The sequence below is a fragment of the Trachurus japonicus genome, chromosome 5 (genome assembly GCF_045865225.1).
Source record: "Trachurus japonicus isolate A0001 chromosome 5, Traja_1.0".
NCBI classification, from domain to species: Eukaryota; Metazoa; Chordata; class Actinopteri; order Carangiformes; family Carangidae; genus Trachurus; species Trachurus japonicus.
The window spans coordinates 24164015-24181771 of record NC_140911.1 but is presented as its reverse complement, the minus strand read 5'-3'; the positions used below and the strand labels follow the sequence as shown (position 1 = coordinate 24181771).

Below are 17757 nucleotides of genomic sequence, written 5' to 3'. Positions count from 1 at the left end.
CATTAATCACACACACACACACACACACAGTCCAGAGACCTGTAGCAATACAACAGGACCCTAACAGACCTAAGAACACCAAATATAGCTTTGACCTGGGGTTCTGGTCATTAGCCGGTCGGACCCCAGAGACATTGTGGTGCGATGTTGGCAAGTTAACCCCCCATAACACACACAGACACACACAAAGCTATGTTGTCCCATATGGAAGTGTTTGGAAGTGTGTGTGCATGTGCATGTGTGTGTGTGTGTGTCTGTAAGAGACAGGAAGACATTAAGAGGAGCAGGGCTGAGTTTTTAGCCCTGGGGCGCACACACACACACACACACACACACATTACGCCACAGTGTTAGCACCAAGTCTTTTAACCGAATTCATCCTTTATTTAATTAAAAAAGGGTGTGGAAGGTTTCATGTTTTTGTTGAATTTGTGAAGCAGGTGCTTGTCGGTGCTAAACTAGTGATTAGAATAGATCTTACTTGGTGAGTTGTTGGGAAACTGTGTTTGTCTTTAGAGAGCGCAGGGCTGGGTGTTTGAAAAAGCATGCAACATTCATATTCATGCAGTATCTGTCAAAGTCAGAAACATGTTTTTAACAGTTACACACTCAACACACTCAACATACAGAGGAGCGCAAATTTGTTTAACAAGCAAACAGGCCACATCTGAAATGTATCTTCATATGGACTGTAAACAGCTTTTACATGACACTGTTTGACACCTTTCACTGGTGCTCATTTTGCCAAATTCACAACATGCAGTGCTATGATTTCCAACATGACTTCATTTCCTCTGTAGTTAATACAGAGATGTTTCATAAGTCACAACAAACCAGAGACACATTGAGGAGACCAGGGGGAAAGAGGACATATCTGGAAGATGCAACCAGCCATCATTTGTGAAACATAATGTAACTGTTTGTACTAGCAAACTACTTTTATTGTGGAACAACATCAAAATGTAGATTTCTCTGTTTTTTTTTTTTTTTGCAAAGGGAATAAATTCAGTATTTGAACACGAAAGCATAGCTGCTACACTGTCACCAGAGACTGGGCTGTGCAGGGACATAACTGATCCTGGGATTTATATGCACTACCTCATCAGAATACAAAGCGAAGCAAAAGGTGAACACGTTCAGATACCTTTCATTTTAAAACAGTGTTTAAAGACTCAGACCAGATGAGAAGACACATACCTGAGCCATCACCTTCACTGAGCATGTAAGTGTTGGTGTAAACAGGAAGCTGGTAGTCTTTTGTGTAGTTCATTAGTTCAGCAAAGAGTTGCACAGTACTAGTAAAAGTCATTTAGTTTTATTTCCCCATCCAAATTGTGTTCACCACATTTAGTTGAGGCTGATGAGACCCAGTCAGGGAGCGACTGAGGGCATCTGCGTCATCACTTTCAAAAGTTCTCTGTTTTCATCTGTTTTCTGTAGTCGTGTGGCCAGGATGTGAAAACATAGCAAAAGTGATGCATTGTAAAACAAATCCGTTGTGACTGCGATGAATCACACCTGTTAGACCTTCCAAGTCCACAAGCGAAGAGTTTGACTGATGAGACCGAATCAGGGAGGGATCGTAGGCGTCTACATAACCATTTCAAAGCTCTTAGTTTTCACCCGTCCAGACAAAAGCTTAGCCCTGATGTTTCCAAGAGACTCAGTTTCTGATGCTTGAAACGTCGGCAATAGTGGACAGAAGGTGAAAACCTTTTGTTTATCAGTTTTGTATGTCAAATTAACAACAGTGAGTGGTCCAACATTTACAACAAAAGTTGAAAACATCCAAACCCCACTCCCTCCAGGTGTCATCTCCTCATACGCGCATACAAGTAACATTATTGCCAAAAAATATATATTAGGAATAAAAAAAAGTTGTATTAATCTGAAAGATTATGAAAGTAATGAAAAGACAAATGGGTAAAAACATGATAGAAATGAAACATACAGCCACATCTGGTTATACGACTCATAATACCAACACTTCAGGACCATCAGGAAGAAAGTAACACAACAGTCATATATAGAGAGAGGGTTTGATAGTTGGTCTTAAATAGTTAAAGAAAAGGTCAAGTCACTGTTCAAGAGCTTTGTCTTGATAAAAGAAGACTATTTTATCTGTTTGCACAATTCCAGGAACTCTCTGATGAGCAAATTATAAGACTGTGGGTCTTGGACAGATACTGATACAGAGTCTGATACAGATTTCCCCGGTTACTTTTCTGGCTGTTTGTGCCTCAGCTCATGTTGATTAAAGGTCAACTGAGAGTGTGTCCCATGTTCTCTGCCCCACATCTGGAACTGGTCTGGTCGCCCCAAACACAACGAGGGAGAGGAGAAGTCTGCTCCGTGAACCCTGAAAGCTGTAATTGAAGGAGTTCCTGTTTAATCAGATTCCTCTTTCTCCTCATCCCTCCCTCTGTTCTTCCTTCCCTCTTTCCTTCCTTCCCTGCAGGCCCGGTGATTATTTCTCCCGTCATCCCTCACTCCCACTTTTGATCCCTCCTTTTTGTCTCCGTCTTCCCTCGGCATCCTTTGCTTCCCTCCTCCATATGTCCTTTCTCTGCCTCCTTATTTCCTTCGCTCCAGCTCTGTGATTAATTACTGTTGATGTTCAGCTAACTGAGGCTGCAATTAGCTGTCTGATTACGGCAGGAACTCTGTGTGTGTGTGTGTGTGTGTGTATTCCCGAGGGGACTTCTGCTCTCTTTTCAGAGTTTAACTTCTTTGTGTTTACATATTTGTACTTCACTTCAGTTGTTTGTTGTCGTTTTATAAAGTGACTCGTAGCACGGGCTCAAACCTGCAGTGTTTCCCCAATGCTGAGTTTTTCTGCTGCCTGTGTGTTGGATCTGCAACAGCTGCTCTTTAGTTCTTTTATTACTGATAATGAACTGGTCTTTCTCTTTTCTTCCTTTTTCTCCTTTTCTTTTCAGTTGTTTACCGATGTGACTCAGTGTGCTCCGGCCTCGGGCCCTGTGTGTTTGCGCATGTGTGTGTGTGTGTGTGTGTGTGTTTGTGCGAGTGTGCATATGATTATTACTAGTGAGAAACACCTGGCAACAGGAAGAAAGAAAATTCTCTTTCTCTGTTAGAGAAAATTGCCAGTTGTACAAGAATGAGGCTTTGGCTTGTGGCGGTGGGTGGGGTCACCAGCCCGTCCTCGCTGTAAGACACATCCACTGATGCCTGAACTGGATTTGGGCCACACACACACACACAAACACACACACAACACACACGCCGAACCGAAGGCGCAAATACTTTTCTGTGTCTCTGGGCAAAAAGATAATTTTGCAGACACAGATGACGTCAACCTACTCTCATACAAGTTTTTCTGTTGTCATCAGTTACAGACCTGTATTATAATCTGACTCAGACTGATATTTTACAGTCTGACTTGCACAGCGAAGTAAACAGTAATTGTTGACATCTTACTGTGTTGCATTCATTGCAGCTCTGACATTCAGTTGCCTCGGTCTGCAGCGGTCGGCCTATCAGAGCAGACCGTGCCGAAGTGTTGAGTCAAAGTAGAGCTGCACAGTTAATCAGAATATAATTGAAATGGCAACATGGCCACATGAAATATCCAAATCATATTTGAGGTCAAATGTGTCACACTCAGTATGTTAACATGACACAGTCTTAGTCCAATTAAAACCAGACTTTTTAAAAATACATGTAAACATATTACTCTGACCAAATTGAATTTCTTAAAAAGCTGGACGAACTCACCCAGATAATGTGGCTGGGAGTCAAATGACATGTTTACCTCAGCCTCAGTTCCTGCCTCGGGGCTTTGACTTGAAAGCCAGACAACATGCATAACAGAAGAAGTTGGTAACAAAAAGTAAAGCATACAGCACATACAGCATACAGAGCTGTAGTTGTATGTTTTGTTTGCAGTTTGCTGCCAGGTAACTTGTGAATAGTTTGGTCTGTGGTGACCAGAAAAGCGCACCCATCAAAACAGAGTCACACGGACCTTGGTCAATAAATCAATTCCCCTCCCATGCTTGTACACAAGGACCGGACACTTGGACTGTTGTCACATTTAATGGCCAACTGGAGCTGTAGCTGTAGCTTAACTTAGCTGCCTGGACATGCCTGGACATGCCTGAAAATCACACCAGTTTTAAATTTGATTCGAGAAGAGATTTGATTGGAGTGAAAACGAAATGTAAAATCTGAAACTGTGGCTCGTATCACAATATCTGCCAAAATAATCTGGTGGTGAGCCTGAAGAGCTGCCACGTACTGGTTGTCAGGCGTGAACGTGAAGCGAGTTGAAGTACGACTCAAAGTTATATCTGTCACCTTTTATAATTACAGACTTCTCTAGAAACCTGTGTGAGTGAAGTGAGACACTCTCACTGCTCATAAATACCAGTTAAGGTGTAGGAAATGGCTTTTGTCAGCTTCAGCGGCCCTGCAGTTGTATACCGATGCTCTGAGGCCGTGTTTACACAGACAACAGCTCTGCATGAAAAATGCTCAATGCTCATTCATTGGAACGACGCAGTTCACTGCTGCAGCAGGGGTCCTCGCACAAAGGAAAAGTGGAACCTGGCTCAGCTTTTGTCACTGCGCACTGGCCAATCAGAAGCGTGCAAGCTCATATAAATACCCTTGTATGTCAATGGCATATTTAAAAAAAATGTTTGATGTAAAATTATACTTTACAAAAAGCATTAAATTCCCTGTTTTTACATTTTTTAGGGCCTTTTGTTTTTGTCTTGGTTTTCAATCTTTATGTCTTTAGGAGCCCTGTTTTTTCTGTGACACTATAACAAAATACACAAGCAACCTGCTCGTTCATCTCTCTAACATCCTCTCTGGTGACTTCAGTCTGTCGTACAACCGGCTTTTTTTGGGAGGGGGCAGGGTAGTTTAGTTTCCCAGTGCAACCAGTCAGGAAGTCTGCCTTTCTGAGCTGTCAGTGAAAAGCTTCCCTTGATTTTAATTAGCCTCCATTTCATGCTGCCAGCGGGACGTCTGTGGACACAGCAGCATGTAAAACCCCTGAAGGTCAAAGGTCAGCAGTGGAGGCAAACCAAAGGCAAAATATATAATTAATAGGAGCATGATAGGATAGACCCGTGTGTGTGTGTGTGTGTTTCTGTCTTTCCAGTGAGTTTCTGGTTTAAGTGTCAATGCTAAGGTTTGTTTTGAGTGCTGCATGTATAATGTCTATTAGGGTCTTCACAGGTATTTAATTGTGTGTGTGTTTTTGTGTGTGTATGTGTGTGTAGGTACAGTGACTGCTAACAAGCATGGCGCACCTTCTGTAATACACACAGACACAGTAAGGGGTCTGTCTGATTGGTTTCAGGTGTGTGGCTGTTGCTTGTGTGACCACAGTCTGACACCTCTGTAACAAGCGTGTGTGTGTGTGTGTGTGTGTGTGTGTGTGTGTGTGTGTGTGTGTGTTTCACTGCAGGGCAACATGAAAACAAGGTCAGAACTGTAAAACAGCTCTGGCTGTCGAACGGGCCTCATGAGAATCGGTGTCTTTGTGCGGAGACACAGAAGGAGAGGGGGATTGTGGGTAACTGTAGCTCACAGGGGAGGCGATGTTCACACCTCGGCTTATCTCTGTGCTCATCGTGTGCCACTGTGTCTGCCGTCCTCTGTATGAAATGGAGCTGCTGGGTGGAGCTTGTAAGCCTATCCAGGTCCTGGCAGCTGAATGAGTAGAGGCAGAATCAAGCAGATCAAGTTTTTTTTCTTCTTCTGATGTGTCTCTAGTGGCAGCGTTTACTACAGTAATACAAAAGCCATGTGACGTTCCTGGAAGTTTTCCACAGGACGGAGCCTGGTGTGTCATTACAGAGAAGTTAACTGTAGCAGAAGGAAGTAAAGCTGCAAATACTGGATCCATGCCTTCATATTATTGACATTATTAAGTTATTCATTTGTTCATTCGTTGCACTTATCCAGTGGTTGTGGCCTGCAGCTGCATGTCACTGTGCAGCCGGATCAGTGTTTCCCACAGAGTTACATCCCATCTGTGGTGGCAGGCAGCTCATCAATGGGGGACTAAGTGGTGTGGCTTAGCTATGTATTGTGATTGATCAGTGAGATATGAATGAGGACCCTCGGCCTCCCACTGAGCATCAGGGCAGCTAACTCTGTTACAACCCTTAAATCACATCTCAAAACTTACATTTGTATTCAGTGGCTCATGCTAACACCTGACTGTGCTTCTGTGGCCGTTGACCTGACAAGGATAGTTGTGTTAGCTTTGACTTCCCTTGAACTTAAATATCAGCAACATTTTGAAGTCATGTTTTACTATCAGTTGTTGTAGAGATGAGTTTTTCTCTTCTCTCATAATTAGATTCAGTGTTCACTTTCCTTCTGTTCTTTCTTTAAAGGGACAATGAGGAGTTTCTAATCGGTTATAAAAAAGTCTCACGTTAATGTGGATGAATCTCCGCTACCCACACTTGTTAATGGGCCCATTTTCGATAAATATATCATTCTGTCTCTATCGTTATTTTGTTATTATTAGTGGTGGCGGAGATGCTGGTCGAGCCGACCAGCGTTTCTTTGCTTTCAGTTTCGCAACGAGTCATGAGAATAACGTAGCTGAATCGCCGTTTATGGTCGGAACTACGACGGTATGTGAACCTCTTTGAACCTCTGACTTTAATTATTGATGAATGAAAACATGAGTCCGTCTTGCGCCGGTCAAAAGAAATGTACGGTGTGCGCGGAGGCTCATAAATGTAGTGTGAAAACGCTTCGCTTTTCCAAAACTCCTCGTTGTCCCTTTAAGTATGACATTTGGTTCATTTTTATTAGCTCATGCTCTTTGTTTTGATGAATCAAGTGATGTCCCGTGGTTTTCAGGTGACAGGGGTTGGAGTTTTAAACAATTAAAAAACACGTTGACACAAGAGTTGTTAGTTCCTGTACTTGTTTTACAGGTTGTAATGAGTCGACATGTAAACACTTTTCCTTCTCATTGTGTTTCTGGTTTTGCTCAGGAACATGACATGACCGAGCCGCCTTGGAAATTGATTCATGTAATTGGATCTTCCTAAACAGTCGATCATCTATCAAGCCAAAAAAAAACAAAAAAACGCCCCCCAATTTTTTATTTCCATGTTCTTGGGTTTGAGCATTTGCTGCTTTTCTTATGATAAAACAAACAGTCTTTTCACTTCTGTATCTGTGAATTAATGAAATGGAATTGGTAGCCTACATAAAGTTGCAGCTCTTACTTTGTACTTTATAGCATAATTACAACCCAAAAAATCCAGTATTCTCTGTAGGTAGGCTACTACTCTCTTTATGATATTAATGATTTTCAGGAGCCTGATCAAACCGACAGACTCATATGAGAAGCCTTTTCTAACGTCTTGTAATTTCTCTCTCCTCCTCTCTCAGGTGCAGTCGGGTGCCGATGGAGGTCGCAGGTTGCCTGTCACCTTCAGAAGCGACAGTGAGTTTCTCCTTAAAACTGCTTTAACTATGGATCATCTGACTCTTTCTGTAGTTTAGTGGCACTAATCCCAGTAACTTCATATTTAGGCATGAATGAAAATAAAACTCATCAGCTTCATGTTGAGTGTGATGTTGGTCGCTTCCTGGTAATGTCAAACACATAGGACATTTCTCTGACTTCAGTCAGAAGTTTCCATCATGTTAATGTGAAAATTTGCAATATCCCCCTTGACCCCACATCTCCGACCCACCCTCCTCCTCCTCCTCCTCCTCCTCCTCCTCCTCCTCCTCCTCCTCCTCCTCCTCTTCCTCCTCCTTTTCCTCCTCTTTTGTTCTTTTCTCTCTAAAAGTCAAGTTCCTGAGCCGTGGCCGATCCCTGCCTCCTGCTTTTGTCCGTGACCATGAGCGAGAAGCACTTTCAGCTTCCTCTTTGTGCGCGTGACTTGTGTGTGTGTGTGTGTGTTGGCAGTCTTCATGCAACTCTAATATCAACCTGTGTGATTTAACTTTTTTTTTTTTTTACTGGAGTTTACATACTAAAAACTAGAAACCAGGAAACCAGAGTTTAATTCATTCGACGAATCAGTTATCAGAATATAACATATATTTATTAATTTACTTTTATTTATATGTTTTGGTGGTCCAGTAATCAATAAATGAACAAACTGTGATGGTTTCACAGATCTTAAAACTTTGCATGAAGAATCAGAATCAAATCTGATGATTTCCACCAGTCTGGCTGTTTCCCTCTGGTTCAAGTCTATAATATGCTACGCTAAGCTAACGATTTCCTGATTTCCTTCCCACACAGACATGAGAGAGGAATTGATCTTCTCTTCAAACTCAAAGAAGTGAAAAATGTGAAAGTGTTCCTTTTAAGTTGACATTTTATCATCATAATATCCTTAGTATTCACTGATTGATGGATGGCAGGCCGTTGCTCTCTCTGGGCGTCTCCCAGTGAACTTAAAACTTCAACTGCTGCCACGTCTCAAAGGAAGTTTCTTTAATTCTTCATACACATTATGTCACCAAAACCACGGAGGTCAGCGCCGCGGCCAGAAGGTCATGTCGCTGAAATGATGATGCTTCCTCTTTTTAAGATCTCATGAAATAAAAAGCGTTGAAACCCACACAGATTAAGTCAAAGTTAAGCACAGAGGTGTTTTAGCATGACAATCAGAAGCAGCTCATTGTGTGTGTGTACTGAGGTGTGTGTGTGTGTGTGTGTGTGTGTGTGCGTGCCATGGTGGGGGACACACCTCACTGCTTCCCTTCCTCTGGACCTCCAGCTGTTGGAGGATGAAGGAGGACAGAGGAGACTCTGTGTTCTCCTTGTGTCTCCGACTCTGTTTGCAGTGATGTAATGGGGAGTAAAAAGCAGGGTGACCTTTGACCTGCAGTCGAGCTCAGCAGAGCTAAACACAAAAGTCTGAAGACATTTCGCTATTTTTCTCATCGTTAACAAACCAAGAGAGAAGTCTCCACTCCACTGTGATGAGGAACTAATGTTGCTTCTTTTCCCTTAGCCTCTGCTGTACACTGTTTGCATAGAAAACAGTCTTTATCTTCCTCACTGCCATCTTCATCCTCTCCAAACTCCACCAGCCACAGTAAAATGTGGTGGAAAATGCAAGCAGCCAATCACAGATATTCTCCCTGTACTCATGTGGAGTTAGCTTTTTGAGGACGAGCTTGTCATCTGAGACAAAGCCTAAACAACAACCACCTGTTGGACTCTTCGCCTTCAAAGTGAAAGTCAAAGGCCTTTTTGAAATTGCCACCAAAATTTTAAACCATTATTTGACAATAAAGCTGAGGGTTTATTATTTAAATGTAATAACTTTTTTTTTTTTTTACATAATTAGTGGGATTGAAGCAGAACTGAGACATTACACAGTTTCACTTTGCCTCTCCCCAACAGAAACAGCATTTATTCATTTGTGACCAACATTTTTGTTTAAATGTGAGTCCAGCTGTTTAAGGATGAGAAGAAATCATTCAAAAGTCTGCAGCCTCATTGTTGCTTCTTAAACTGGAAGGAGAACGGGAGGAAGAGGAGAAGTGAAGAGAGAGCTTCTCCTCCTCACCCTGCACTGAACTTCTCCTTTGGCCCTCACATCCTTGTTTCATCCTCCTTTTCCTCCCCCTTTGTCTCATAAAAAGACTCTGAATACAAAGAGGAGATGGAAGAGGAGTAACAAGCTGTGACCTTTCCCTCCTCCTCACATCCTATAGAGGAGCTGGATAATGGCAGAGAAGGAAGAGGAGCGACCAGCCGTGACCTTCTCCTTCAGCCCTGAACGTGACCCTTCTCTGACGATGAGGAGAAGAGGAGCAATGGCTCCTTGCCTCCTCTCAGTCATCTCTGTCCTTTTTAATCTCCTCTCATATGTCCCATCTTCCTCCTCCTCCTCTTCCTCCTCACCTCAATCCTCCCTGTCAATAGGTTGCTGGCGGGAGGAAAGAGGAGCAGTCAGTCGTGTCTGAACTCACGCCCATTTTCTTTCTGCGCCCAAAGTCCAGCTTTTCTCCTCCAATCCTTCTCTGTTCATGGCTGGCTGCTCCTCCTCCTCCTCCTTCTCCTTTTTCTCCTCCTCTTCCTCCTCCTTCTTCTCCTCTTCCTCCTCCTCTCTTCATTTTTCACAAGAGAACTGTTGGAAACAAGAGGAGGTTGTAAGAATACGCATGCAGATCGAATGAGTTAGGTGTGGTTCATTTAAAATAGGAACAATAAGTGGAGTCTGCTCCTGCTGACAATCACCTGTTTCCTGTTCTCATGGTTTCCAACCATCATGGGACTTAAAACAGCGTTGTAATCACTAAAAAGAAATGCAGTCAGATCAGGGCTTCATTAATAATTTGTTCCATCATATTTCTTTCAAACATCAAAATATTGTTGAGGTGGCAACTTCATGTGTCTTGTCCTAAGATCACCAGATATTCAGTCTGAGTGTTACATCAGACGAGCAGCGAATCTTTTCTTTAAAGACTGAAAACTGAATAGTTTTTTTCATCTGTTTTTACACTCAGAAAATGATTGACGTGATTAATAAATGATGATTGAAATCATTGGTAATTATTTTCTATTTTTTCTGTCACATGACACAGCCTCTTAGAGAGCGAACATTACGTTGCTTTACAAAACTTCACACACGAGGATGGACTGATACTGTTATCATCCTTTTGATTGGTGTGTAATGCAAAAGAATGAAATGAAACGATGAAAACGCATCAATCACAGCATCGATATGCCGACACAGCTGATGAACTGAAAGATGCTGCTATAGCAACACACGTAGAACTGTTTTTAAGTGATGGAATATGGTATATAATGGATATTTATAATCTGTGTTATGTGCAGTTGTTGATCTCTTTCTGTCATTGTCTCTGTCCTTGTCTTGTCCCTTCCTGCAGACTGTTCATTAAACTACCCACTGGGGAAACACGTGATCCATGAGGTCGCCAACGTCTCCTTCAGCCACCTGGCCTGTGAGGACCAGGCCGCCGTGGTCGTCCACTGGTCCGCAAGTCCACTAGGTAACTGTCTGTTTGATTACCTGTGTGTTTACCTGTCAGTTTACCTCTCTGACTGTCTACCCATAGAGAGAGAGAGAGGAGGGGGGGAGCAGAAGAGTAAAGCCTTGTGCTCAAATCTGTAAGATTACCCAGCTTTGTGTGTGTGTGTGTCTCTGTGTGTGTGTGTCCATCCCTTTGATCAGCTCCAGAGAGAGAAAGAGAGAGAGAGAGAGAGGATCACATCTCACACAACAATACCAAGACTTGACCATGAAGGAATGTGTGTTGGTGCATGTGCTTAGTGTAAGGTGAACCTCTCTCTCTCTCTCTCCCTCCCTCCCTCTCCCTCTCTCTCTGTGACAATGCCGCCTGTTGTTTTCCCGTGGATGGACAGAAATCCCTCTGAATGTTCCTCGTCACTTGTGTCACATCTGCCTGTCAAAGTCCAAAGTCCTCGAGTCGTCTCCGGCTCAGACTCGGAGCTGAAAACTTTAAAACAAGCTGATTTTGCTTTATCTGGCCAAAATGTTTCCAACACACTAAGAAGAAACAAAAAATGATCGATCCGAAGATCAAAGTCATAGGATAGGATAACATAAAACACACTTGGTCTCAAACTGGTTTCATGAACCTGACGGTGAGTTCAGTGAACCCCAGTGATTCATCCGTGGAATGTGGTCAAATCGCTGATCGCGTCATAACGGAGCCGAGACCAAAGAAACGTTTCTAACATCACGTGGAATCGATGCTGTGAAGAACTCAGGCCATTCATGACCCTAACATGGTTCCCACAATGTCAGATTTTCACTACATGGTTATCGTGACCATATGAGTTAAGTTCATGGTAACAATATTGTTGCGATAACAAAGGCAAATTTAGAAAAAGAAGTCAGTCAAATGAATCTTAAACTTAATATAATCTGTATCGTGTCTCTTTCTTGGCTCAGATATGAGTGTGGTGAGGTGAGAGTCCGTATCTCTGTGATCACGGTGTTTGGTGCACTAGATATTTTAGTCTGTACATCTCAACATGTCAAGAGCCCCGAGAGCCTGCACAAATATTTTAAATCAAGGTTAAAACATGCAGATGCCAACACACCTGTTGTAACTCGGCAGCTGTTAATATGCAAAATATCCTCGACTCTGCAGGACCCAGAGAGAAAGAGAGAGGAATCTGCCTCAAGACAGAAAAACCTGTTCTGCTGCCTCTCTCTGTCTCTCTCTTCGTTCCTAATAGGGAAAACACATCTTGTGGATGTAAAGGTGTAATTACACAACGGTGGTTGTGGAGGAGGGGAGGAAACAGGAGGAGGAGAGGAAACGAGAAAGAAAATAAGGTGTCAAGGAGGACAGGGGAGAAAGAAAGTATGAGAGGAAAGGGAACACGGAGAACAAATTCTGGTGAGGAGAGGACGGAGGAAGGAGGCAAAGAGAAGACAGAAACAGAAAAAAGAGGGAAGGGAAAGAGAAAAGGGTAGGACAGAAGGAGGGAGGAAGGGAGAAGGAAAGGAAAATAAATCAGAGGAGATGAGAAGTGACGAGAGAAGAAAAGGAGAAAAACAGAAGAAAGGAAACAAGGAGAGGAGGATGGGAGGAAAGGAAACACAGGTTGGACGCAGGGTGAGAGAGAGGAAAAAAGAAGACATCAAGTAATCAGGACAGGTGGAGGGGAAGAGATGGAGGATGGTGAGGATGAACTTGCCGCTGTGTCTCTGCAGGAATCGAACACATAAAAGGCTTCAGAGTTTATCTGGAGGACAAGAACCCGGAGGGGAAACAGTGTCAACACCTCGTCCTCAAAGACCCTCGACAGCTCAACTTCTCCTACAGGAACACGGTAGGACCAAAAAACTCACCAGTCACCCACACACCTGCCAAGACAAAATATGAGCGTAGCATCAATATAAAGGTCAAAACATCTGTGGCCCCAGAAACCCCAGATTAATTAACTGATGCTGTCAGTTATTAAGTTTTGCTCTTCTGAAAACTGTTAAAAATTAAAAACCAGTTTTTTCTTTGTGTTTACTTCAATCCCTTGATCTGTTTTTCCATTTCAGTCCGTAAGTCCCACTATATGTCCCTGTTGATATCCTTCCTATTATCTTCTTTGTAACTCTTAATTTATAACTTGTCAGGTTGAGCTGAAAACACTTTGTCAACTTCTGTTTTTGAAAGGTGCTGTTATGACGATTATTATTGTCAGAATACAGAGTAAACAGGTGTAGCTCCCCTGACCTTACATGCTGTATTTACCAGGATGTGAAACCTCTGGTCCACCTCTGCGTGTAAATGCTGTGTTCACACTCTTTGTATTATTCACTAATGATTTGTTTTTGTTTCCCTCTCACAGAAGCTGAGCAGTCAGCCGTTCAGCGGTTTGACCTTCGACACCGACTACATGGTTCGTGTTGTTCCTTTCCCATCTCTGATGAACGAGAGCTTCTTCCCTCCGTCCTTCCTCAGGACCAACAGTGAGTCCATCTACTCATCCAAACAGGAGGGGTTAATTTATTAAAGCAGAAGTAAGCGATCCGGTCGTTTTGGCTACTTCTTGTCAGCCGATGGAGTTAGCAGTCCCCGCCCTCGTCCCTACGTCACCACATTCACGTGCATCCCTTGGCTGCACACACAGCCCTTCATGCCGTTCTCTCTCCTCATTGGTTAAAGCTTGTAGGATACAAGAAAAGTTTTCTCCTCGGCTCAGAGCAGAGTGACTGACAGACCCGTGTTTCGGTCCAAACACTCTATGTAAGTGATTGCTGTCAGAAGATATAACTATTTAAGACTTATATTAACACAAAAATATCGCTTACTTCTGCTTTAACTTGATTGATTAATTAGTCCCCAACAAACCATTCCTTCTTAATACCTGACAAACATTTTGAAAGCTTTACTTGGACATTTCTACTGTAACAATGAAACCATTCAGGATGGGCACTGTTTGTTGTTGACACTTTCACTTAGAAAAGCTGGTTCAGCTGACTTCAGCTCTGTCAGGCTTCACCCACAGCTCCTCCTTAGACAAACTGCTCTGAAGCAGCTGTTCCCAAAGTCAGGGCTGTGACCCCAGCGAGGTTTCAGAAGAATAACCTCAGAGGACACTAGATCGTTACCTGGTTAGAGAGATAAAATTAACCAAAATGAAATTCAGCTACACAACATGTTGCTTAAATTGCCTTGTTCATATACTAAAAAATAAAGATACACAGATCAGTCACAACATTAACCACCTGGTTTAATGTCATTTCCAATGGTTGTAATTTAACCGTAGTCGGACAAAAACCTCCTTGATGCGTTCAATTTGAATGCTCAATTTTTCAAAATAAAAGCATGGACAATTGACTGAAAATATTTACAGTTAAAACACAAAGATTAATGACAGGGACCTACAACCACAGAGACACTGATTATAGTTCAGTGTAGCTAACGGATAACATGAAGAAACTGCAGAAATTAGGATTACTGAACCGCAGAGCCTCCACAAACCGTCTCAGTCGTCATACTGCCAGGTAGGAGGTCTGTCTTGAACCCGCTGTCAAAAGAACGCAGCTAACTCTCGACCATTTCATGTCAGGTTAAGTTAAACAAAGCCTGGATCTGTAAGAAGAAACCTGAATCTCCCCGAGGAATACAAAAAAAGTTTATTGGCCAAAATAACAGACTGTCCTTTCCTTTTTATACGTGTCTCATCATTGAACTGGAGGGGACAAACTGTCTAACCATCTGTGTGTGTGTGTGTGTGTTACAGCGTGTGAAGTCCTCCTGGGATCAGACAACTTGGTTTGCAAACCATGTAAGTTCCTCAGTGTTGTCGTCATAACCAGAGCCATATGTAGACAAAGTTACCCCAGAGTGTGGGGGTCTTATTCTCTAAGTAGTTAAATGTTGGTGATACATTTCCATAAACTCATTTTAAGCCTATAGTAGTTGACATAGCAGACACAGTGTTTACGTGAGTAATCCCATCAGCACGCGAAGAAGCTGTAACCTAACCTGAATAATAAAGTTGTAAATTCTTAATTTCCACAGCTGACAGACCAACAGAGGCTGATACAGATGTTTCACATTAATAGCAGAGCAGGAACAAGGGATTATATTTGTCATCTTTGCCACATCTTCGAAGGACTAACAGTTTTAGGGCTAAAAAGAGAAACTGTAAACAGCTGGTGATGATGGTACTGAATTAATCAAGACAACAGGTGAATACACTGCAGGTTAAACAGGAAGTGGATCAGAAAACAAGAAGGTTTCTAACTAAATATTAACAAATATACTTAGATTTTACCATTAAAGATCTGAATCGGTACCACTACTTACTCAGTTGCAGAACATCAGTGTAAGTTTTGTTTGTGTGCTGTCTGTGCAGTTTGGAAGCCAAAGACCCTGAACGTGTCCCAGCTGGGATCAAACCTCCACGTGGCGTTCGACCAGGCTCCGGCCTCCTTCGGCTTCCACTTCTACTACCTGTACTACAAACTGAGGCAGGACGGACCGTTCAAGCTGCAGCGTTGCAAACCAGTAAGTAAACCGGCCATTTTTTCAGTGTGACCTTTTGTTTTGGAAAAGCTAATGCCCCCCTCCACTACTCTTTTATTCTTACTAGGTCCTGACACCATGCTGATCATTTATATTTATATTGATGTATTTATTTGTTTAATTAAAACAAATACATTTATATTTTAATAAATTTGATATGCACACTTCTCCCAATGCACACTTACAACATACTGACAATTACTGTGTAGAGTCGACATGACTATTGTGTTTAAGGTTCAGAGAGTCACCAAAGCCATTATCTTCAGCCCCCGACCTGATGGTGCTGTCAGAGAGTGGGTTTGGTTTGAACATGTTGCCAGACAAGTGTTAAATATCGTCATTTGTTCTGACAGCCCAAAATGGATAGACTTTTCCACCTGAGGGGACAGAGCACTTTATACAGTTCACCTCTGGTTCACCTGTATCCTGTTCAAAAAATGTAAGGAACAGCACTCCAAGGTGAAAGATTTATTTGCCACACAGATGTTTCAGGTCTAGCCCTTCTTCAGTGATCTGGCAAACAATACACAGCACTCACTGGTGCCCGTAATTATAAATCAATCAAGACGGACTCACCTGTATCCTGGCCATCAATCTGTGGTTCAGTGCCCAAACAACCCTGTGATTAGAGCAGGAAGCTGTATTTAGGTTTATTTTGCTGTAGAAGCCGATGCTTGTTGAAACTAAGATGAACTTACTATACTGTTACTCTGGTTGTAAACTGTGGAGAGTTGTGAACCCGTAGACCCCGTTTCCTGTAGAGTTTGTCTATGCTTTTAATAATTATTATTATTCTTCTGTGTGCAGGACGTGAACCAGCCCAGAACTACGTGTATCCTGCAGGACGTCATTCCAGGGACCTACACTGTGGAGGTACCTGAATGCAGCACAGGACTGACATCCTCTTCACCCTGACACATAGATAGATAAAAAAAAATCACCCACTTTCATATCTGTTGAATATCTGCAGAGAATCATGTTATGCCCATTTGACTTATTTATGTTTTTTTATTTTTTGTTCTTTTCCGCTTCAGCTGAGAGACGACGGTAACACCACCAGGAGGCACACGCAGTACCACGTCAGCCAGGGTGAGAACATAACCTTTGTCTATATGACTCTCTAAAAAGCTGAGTGCAGGTAAATGCACATTTCTAATGGTTGATGCTTTGCTATTGTATCAGCAACGACAGAAAAAATTCAAATCTAAAAATTCACTCAATTATTTCTGTACATATTCACCTTTTCTGTTATCTATATTTTAAATACAAAGACATATTTTTATGATGTATTCATCCCCTATACTGTACTTGTATATGCACATATATATTTGTATATATTGTGAAGGTGTTTCAGTAATCTGATTGTGCTGTCTCATGTTTGGGTGTGTTTGTTTCATCCTTCAGTCCACTCCCCCTGGGCGGGTCCGATCCGCGCTATGGCCATCACGGTGCCGCTGGTCATCATGTCGGCCTTTGCCACTCTCTTCACCGTCATGTGTCGCAAGAAGCAGCAAGGTGAGAAGCTAAACAATAAATATTGGTAATATTTATTTTGCTCCTTTCACACTCCTGTACATTAATGTTCTAACCAACATGACAGTAAATGGGACCTTCAGTATTAGTAACATCTTGCAGCGTTCAATTCAGTATTCAATGTTGACTGAAGTCATCCAACAGAAAGCAAATAACAAAATATTCATCAGCTGTATGGATAATTGAAAAGTATTTCACACAGTCTTAAAGTAATTAGAAGAAAGCCCTTAAAATTACAACGCTCTTTTTAATTGAGGAAATAATATGCAGATTAATCAATGAATCCTAATGAAGCTGTAATTTAATGTAGCTGTGAGCTGGGTCTGAACTCGGTGTTGGTGCATTCATTCACTGATGCTCCATTATAACATTATTCTGATGATGTTAATGATGTTGATGATGTTAATCCATCTTGTCTGTTCATCATCTTATCTCCTGTTAGAAAACATCTACAGCCAGCTGGACGAGGAGAGCAGCGAGTCGTCCAATCACAGTGCAGCATTGAACACGGAGCGACCGTGGCCTCGTCCCAAAGTCTTCATCTGTTACTCCAACAGAGACTGTCCCAAACACACCAGTGTCATCCAGAGCTTTGCCTACTTCCTGCAGGACTTCTGCAACTGCGAGGTGAGACAAACAGTAACAATCATTTAAATCAAAGTTGTTAGTGTGAAGATTGGATGTGGTTCCAAAATCCCCTGTTTACTTCTGTCC

The 17757-nt window shown here is 42.3% G+C and overlaps 1 protein-coding gene across 2 annotated transcripts in view; it reads left to right on the top strand.

Annotated features, from left to right (window-relative positions):
- Positions 1–17757, top strand: part of il17rd (interleukin 17 receptor D) — a 28554-nt gene that overhangs the window by 6269 nt on the left and 4528 nt on the right. For both annotated transcript variants that reach the window (XM_085776876.1, XM_085776878.1), the window contains exons 2-11: positions 7399–7453; positions 10873–10995; positions 12693–12811; positions 13325–13445; positions 14723–14767; positions 15341–15492; positions 16318–16383; positions 16545–16599; positions 16915–17025; positions 17486–17670. In XM_085776876.1, coding sequence (XP_085633002.1) covers positions 7399–7453; positions 10873–10995; positions 12693–12811; positions 13325–13445; positions 14723–14767; positions 15341–15492; positions 16318–16383; positions 16545–16599; positions 16915–17025; positions 17486–17670 — 1032 coding nt within the window. The remainder of the gene's footprint in view (positions 1–7398; positions 7454–10872; positions 10996–12692; positions 12812–13324; positions 13446–14722; positions 14768–15340; positions 15493–16317; positions 16384–16544; positions 16600–16914; positions 17026–17485; positions 17671–17757) is intronic.